The 7136-nt window shown below is 43.7% G+C and overlaps 1 protein-coding gene across 1 annotated transcript in view; it reads left to right on the top strand.

Moving 5' to 3' along the window:
• ano5b (anoctamin 5b) overlaps positions 1-6700 on the top strand; it is a 33497-nt gene extending 26797 nt beyond the window's left edge. The window contains exons 9-20 of the mRNA XM_037695380.1: positions 1179-1284; positions 1884-1944; positions 2102-2253; positions 2345-2419; positions 2687-2912; positions 3000-3178; positions 3252-3349; positions 4181-4311; positions 4385-4590; positions 4707-4888; positions 6198-6303; positions 6375-6700. Coding sequence (XP_037551308.1) covers positions 1179-1284; positions 1884-1944; positions 2102-2253; positions 2345-2419; positions 2687-2912; positions 3000-3178; positions 3252-3349; positions 4181-4311; positions 4385-4590; positions 4707-4888; positions 6198-6303; positions 6375-6602 — 1750 coding nt within the window. The 3' untranslated portion in view covers positions 6603-6700. The remainder of the gene's footprint in view (positions 1-1178; positions 1285-1883; positions 1945-2101; positions 2254-2344; positions 2420-2686; positions 2913-2999; positions 3179-3251; positions 3350-4180; positions 4312-4384; positions 4591-4706; positions 4889-6197; positions 6304-6374) is intronic.
• Positions 6701-7136: the final 436 nt, after the last annotated feature.

Here is a 7136-nt window from a genome sequence, read left to right as displayed (position 1 = left end):
GTGTACTTTCTATAGTCCAGGTGTACTTTCTATAGTCCAGGTGTACTTTCTATAGTCCAGGTGTACTTTCTATAGTCCAGGTATACTTTCAATGGTCCAGGTATACTTTCAATGGTCCAGGTGTACTTTGTATAGTTCAGGTGTACTTTCTATAGTCCAGGTGTACTTTCTATAGTCCAGGTGTACTTTCTATAGTCCAGGTGTACTTTCTATAGTCCAGGTATACTTTCTATCAGAGGAAATACAAAAAACATGTTAAGATAGAAATAATTACAAACAGGTAGAGTAGATTAAGTAAAGACAGCAGCAGAGATAGTACACGTGGTCAGTTTGTCCTCCAGCAGTCTAAGCCTATAGCAGCAGAAATAAGGGACAGCTCAGGACACCCAATCCAACCACAACTATAGGATTTATCAAAAAGGAAAGTCTTAATCCCAGTCTTAAACTGGACAATGTGTCAGCCTCACGGACAAAAACTGGAAGTTGGTTCCACAAGAGAGGAGCCTGAGAACTGAAAAATCTTCCTCCCATTCTGCTTTTGGAAACTCTAGGAACCACAAGTAACCCTGCAGTCTGAGAGCAAAGTGCTCTGTTGGGAAAATATGGAACAATAAGATCTGTAATATAAGATGGATCTAGGTTGTTGAGAGCTTTGTAGGTTAGAATAAGGTAATAAGAAATGTTGATGGTTGAAATCCTTCTTTCATAATATGTATCTGTGGAAAATTACTTCTAGTGCAGCTCAGTAAAGTTTTATAGTTTACTTAAATTAGAACAAGTTAACACAGAAACAAATTTCAGTTCTAGTGTCAAACAAGAAAATAATGCCAATAATCCATTAGGGAGGGGCGGGGCTTCAAAAGTCTATTTGGCTCCATCCTTGTCCCAGTAACCTGCCCCTGTGTTACTGGGACAAATTAACCTGTTGAAGAAAAAGTCCAGCTGTCTAAACTGACACACATTTTACTGTGAAAACATTTAGACAAGCGCAGGTGTAATGAAGTTTTACATTTTAACTAGATTATCTTTCAAATGAATAACCTGCGTACGGTGTTGTGATCATTCGACACGTTTGTAAAACACATATTTTTATTTTAATCCCTAAAATAAATCTATTGTTCATAAATATTTACAACATTTGTGGTAATATGTTAAAAGCTGTTTGTTTCTCTCTTTAGCAAAGAGATCTGTGACTCTGTGATCGGAGGCAGGATAGTGATGTGCCCGCTTTGTGACAGGAAGTGCCCGTTCTGGAAGCTCAACTCCACGTGCCTCTCATCCTGGGTGAAAATCATTTTTCATGTTTTTACACACAGATAACATATATATTTTTAAATGCACTGATAGTTGATGATACTTTATGATAAATGCACTGTAATGATATATACTGTAGCTCCTTTCTGTCTTATGAAGATACTCAAAGCTTTTTACATCCATCTGTGTCTTCATGTACCCATTCATACAGCGCTCGACTACATCTCTACAAATCTCAAATCAGATAAAAATACAGAACTGTAAAAAACTTTAAATAAATGTTTAACAGAAAAGTTTAGAGTTAATTGTGTTAGTTTACAACAGGTTAACATGATTGTTGGAGGAGTGACACATCCAAATCAAAAGAAGGACTTTATTTTAAGAGAAGTTTCTCAGGTTCAACATTTTATATGTTGTTTAACTATTAAATGTATTTCATAAAACTTGCATTTAAATTCAGTCTTTTTTTCATTTATAATCCACAGTGTCATAAAAATAGTGTAAAGATATTTACAGGTTTACTCTGAAGTCTGCAGTGAATTGAACTCATTGATGAATGTCGTGTAAATGAACTCTGCAGAGGAACCGTCACGTTCTCCAAGTAACTTGTTCCACGTTGTCTCTTCCAGCAATCCCATCTGTTTGATAATGAGGGAACCGTGTTCTTTGCCATATTTATGGGGATTTGGGGTGAGTGTTGGTTCAGTTTCTCCTCCATCAAACGGCTGCAGCTCACACGAACCCAGCAGAACTAACATGTTGTCAAAAGCAGCTGTGTGAGAACAAACCAGTCATCCAGGAAATAAGATCATTGATCAGTGATGTTGACCTGAGCCTGTTCTGGCAGTGACTCTGTTTCTGGAGTTCTGGAAGCGGCGTCAGGCTCGACTGGAGTACGAATGGGATTTGGTGGACTTTGAGGAGGAGCAGCAACAACTTCAGATCCGCCCGGAGTTCGAGATCAACTGCACCAACCGGAGGCTGAACAAGATCACACAGGTGCTCTGCACAAGCTCCGATTCATCAGGAACTTGAACTTATCAGCAGCGACTTGATAACAAGTAGAACAATTCAAACTTTTTTCTTTTAGGAAATGGAGCCGTATCTTCCGGTCCACTCCAGATGTGCTCGGTACTTCCTGTCTGGAGCCACCGTCCTGTTCTGGGTAACTGAACCTTTGATCTTTATGTTGTTCGTCTTAAACCTGATGAACTGACAGGAACACCTGTGTGTGAGTGCATTTATCTGTCTGCGTGTCTGTCTGTTAGCAAAATATCTTGTCTACAACTGATTAACGATTAGAGCCAACCTTAGCAGATATGGAGCTAAAGTTTGGAGAGTCTGTCGCAGCCCTAAAACTTTTCATATAAAACGGTGGCGGCGGGTGACGTGCGTTCCTTCAAGGACTCCTCTGACCGACTGTTCTCTGCAGGTGTCCCTCATCGTGGCCTGTATCATCGGGGTCATAGCGTACAGGCTGGCCGTGCACGCAGCCTTTGCGAGCATCATTAAAGACCCGATGAGGAAGATCCAGCTGGTAGGCAGGTTCATCACTCCACAACTGGCCACCTCTGTCACCGCCTCCTGCATCAACTTCGTCATCATCATGATCCTTAACTTCTTCTACGAGAAGGTGGCCGTCTGGATCACTGATCTGGGTAAAGACCCGTCAGTCCAAGCCTAAACCAGAACCTACTGCCGTTGAGTGTCGTCCTGAGGACACGTGCTCTGTTCACTTCCTGCAGAAATTCCCAAGACTCACCTGGAGTACGAGAACAGGTTGACGATGAAGATGTTCTTGTTCCAGTTTGTGAACTACTACTCGTCCTGCTTCTACGTGGCCTTCTTCAAAGGCAAGTTCGTAGGTTATCCAGGTGACTACTCGTACATGTTCGGCAAATGGAGCAGACTGAGGAATGAAGAGGTGAGTTTTGTGTGGATGTGTGTGTGTTGTCCTCGGCGTTTTCACGAGTTCAACAAATGTGTTCTGGTGGCAGTGTGACCCCGGCGGCTGTCTGATCGAGCTCACCACCCAGCTGCTCATCGTCATGGTTGGAAAACAGCTGTGGGGAAACATTCAAGAAGCTCTGCTGCCGTGAGGACACGTCTCTTTTTCTCCCTTTGCAGCCTCCATCATTGTACTGTGCAAAATACTAAACAGGCAGAATCTGTCACATTATTTCAGCGTGGATCTGGTGTCAGTCAGGAAGACGTGTAAAACTGCCGCAAACAACCGGTTTTAGTTGAATCGCATAAATAAAATCAGTACGCCCTGAAATACACGACTGTTCGACTTCTGTGAGCTCGTTTTTAATCATCATAAACTGAAAGTAAAGAAAAGCCGTTATGAAAGTGCAGTCCCACATGTTTGACATCATGGAAGCCATCGTGTCTGATGTCAAACCTTTAATGAAGTCAAAGGTCAACAGGTCTCCTCCTCTGAGGCAGCAGGTACGAGCGGTGGACGTGCACGCATGACAGAGTCTAACCCGTCCAGATGTTTCACCTACAGGAGCTTTACTTTGAAAAGTCCCGTTTGGGTTGAACTCGTGAGAACTTTGAGTCTCTGTTTTGTTTCACACGTTGCAAACGACTCGGCTCAAAAAGCAAAAAGTGATTTTCCAACATTGAAAACTTGTTCTGAGCAACAACAAACAGCTGATGGGTTTTCATCGGAATGAATTCAACAGCTCCTGGTTTCTGCGACAACTCATTTCATTTGATCAGTGACAGCCTTTCTGTTTGAACAATTAAAGCCTTTCATATTTTATGTGTTTATACAGTTTTGTTCTTGACTTTGTGCACATGACTAAGTGTGCACAGTATGGAGGAGTTCATTTCTGATTTGAAAAGTCTTTAAAAGTCCAGTCTTTCTCATTTTAGCCTGAGAATAAAACAGGCGGTTTGATCTTTGGGTTTCCTTTAGGCTGATACGTAACTGGTGGAGCAGCAGAAAGGGACACCACAGTCCAGACAACCGTTACAGCCGCTGGGAGCAGGACTATGTTCTGGTGAACTTCAGCCAGCTGGGTCTGTTCCACGAGTACCTGGAGATGGGTGAGCCTCTTTTAGTGCATGAACGTCTCAGGTACATTCAGCGACTGATGAGCTGCTCGTTATCCCGTCTCAGTGATCCAGTTCGGCTTCATCACTCTGTTTGTGGCCTCCTTCCCCCTGGCCCCCCTCCTGGCCCTGGTCAACAACATCCTGGAAATCAGGGTGGACGCCTGGAAGTTCACCACCCAGTTCAGGCGGCCGATGGCCTCAAAGGCTCGAAACATTGGAGCATGGCAGGAGATCCTCAACGCAGTGGCCATTTTGTCTGTTGTTACCAATGTGAGTCAAATGTCAGCTGTTGAACTTTAACATGGTGAACGTTTCAAACTCTGCTCAGAATTAATCATCAGGCTTTTCCTTGAAGAACACACGTTTCTTATTTTATTGTGTTTCAGTCTTTCATCATGGCGTTCACGTCAGACATGATTCCTCGTTTGGTTTACCTCTACGCCTACAGCCGACATGGCAACATGGAGGGCTACATCAACAACAGTCTGTCGGTTTACAACATCTCACAGATCCCGCTGCCCAACATGCCTGAGGACGACTGGCACCATAACTCCACCAGCACGTGCAGGTGCTGCAGGCTGTGGTTCCACTGGTACCACTCACACTTGCACCAGTCCAGTGATTTACATTTGACTATTTCAAACTCCTGGGACCAGAAAGTTGCAGGTTCAACTCCTAGCCATTCCCACATGTTGTGGTGTCTCTGAGCAAGACACCCAATCCCCAACTGCTCCCCAGGCACTCAATACCTGCCCACTGCTCCACCTGGGTGCACCCCAGGTGTGATGGGTTCAGTGCAGAGACTGACCAGGTCATTTTTTGGAAAAAGAAGTTTGAGGTTGTCGTCAACGTGTGGGTTTTTATTTGCCTAAAATGTATACTTTCAAACGGTTGAGTCTGTCAGGTTGCAGCTGAAGATTTACGGTTTCTTTCGGCTGCTCCTCCTCAGGGGTCGCCACAGCAAACTCACATGAAAGATTTGGCAATTCATTTTATACCAGATGCCCTTCCTGATGCAGCCTGGGCTCGAACCCACAACCTTAGTGAACAAAGTAAAGTTTAACTAAACCAAAACCCGTGGACTTCTGTTCTGAAGAAGCTTCACTTCCCATCCTGGACGCTTTATAGACGTCATGAGGGGCCTGGTCATGTGATTCCCAATCATCTCCACTCCCATTCACACCTCCATGCAGGTGACCATCTGTCTGTGAGGCGAAGAGCCCAACACGCCTCCACCGTGCAGAGCGAGTAGTTCCAGTCTGACCCGCAGGTCATCTAAACACACATCCAGGCCGCTCATGCACTTCTTACTATAAAACTTGGAACTTCAGACACTTTTGACTTGAAGAAGCAAAACATCTTCATCCTCAGAGTAGAAGTCCAGCTGTTTTAGTTTTTAAACTTTTTTTAACTGTCAAAGTTTAAAATAAAGTTCTTGATCTTTTAGTGCTAAGAACACATGATGGGGATGACTCTCAGCTGCTACCACCCCAAATGTCAGCCCCATGTCGATAAGACACTGATTCGTTTTGGCTCTAAGGCTGACTGGTGACGGCATACGATGGAAACCCATCAAGCATCAATGAAGACTCTAAGATGTCTTGAACTTCTCTGGACCTACAGTCTGTCGGGGAAGCAGTTCAGCTCTGAGCGCACCACAGCTGCGCTCAGTAAAGAACTTCTTGTAGCTGTTTGTGTTTCTAAGATCAGGGACTTACTCAGTGGTTCAGCCACTGATTATCTTCTAGGAGTTTCCTCATACTTCAGCGTCTTCTTGCTAACAGACACTCACAGCTTATTTCATCATCGTACGTGGTTCTTGGTGACGGGGGTACATCCTAACATTCCTGCGCTCCTCTGCTCCTTGTGTCCTGTAGATACCGGGACTACCGCTACCCTCCTGGCCACGAGAGGGAGTACACGCACACCATGCAGTTCTGGCACATCCTGGCAGCCAAAATGGCCTTCATTATTATCATGGAAGTAAGGCAGCAGCTTGGTCTTAAAACAAATCAACGTCGGGTCTTTGATGGTGTGTGTCTGTCTTTCCGCAGCACGTGGTCTTTGTGGTGAAATTCTTCGTGGCATGGTTGATCCCCGATGTCCCGTCAGATGTGAAGGCTCGGATTAGACGAGAACGGTTCCTGGTCCAGGAGTACCTGCATAACTACGAGGTGGAGAAGCTCAAACTCCAGCTGAGCGCCAGTTTCATCACAGAGCCGTGCTCGGACTGGACACTCAGGCCCGACAAGCAGGAAATGCTCTCTGAGTGTCTCACCTGATGCTGCTGACGGTTCACTGCTTTATTTTATCTGCAAGGGCTTCTGGCTTTAAAATACAAACATCATTTCTTTACATGTACCTAACACTTCATGAAGAGGTGCCCGGATATGAAGAAACATCAATTAAAACTAAATTCAGCCTATTTGAACTTTGCTTAAGGTCTTGCATTTGTTCTGAACTAATAACTTCTGTGTGCTGATAAAGTGATTTGTGATGTTAAACATGTACATTTACCATTTAAAGCATCAGTTATTACGTGAATAATTTCATTTCATCAAGTAATGACACGTACCACGGCTTTATTTATAGAAAAATATGAACTTGTTATGAAAAGTGGAAATTCATCTGATTTAATTATAAATGCAGAAAACACTCAGATTTTAAGATAATAGACTTTATGGGAATTCAAACAAAGTTTATGGTAACAATTTATTTGAACGGGTGTGTGTAAGACTGACGTGATGATGTCATGAACATGACGTGATGCTGTCATGAACATCACATGACACTGTCATGAACATGACGTGACACTT

The sequence above is a fragment of the Nematolebias whitei genome, chromosome 2 (assembly GCF_014905685.2).
Source record: "Nematolebias whitei isolate Nwh7 chromosome 2, NemWhi1, whole genome shotgun sequence".
NCBI lineage: Eukaryota > Metazoa > Chordata > Actinopteri > Cyprinodontiformes > Rivulidae > Nematolebias > Nematolebias whitei.
Note: the sequence above shows the minus strand (reverse complement) of the source record. Positions and strands in the feature narration are given on the sequence as shown.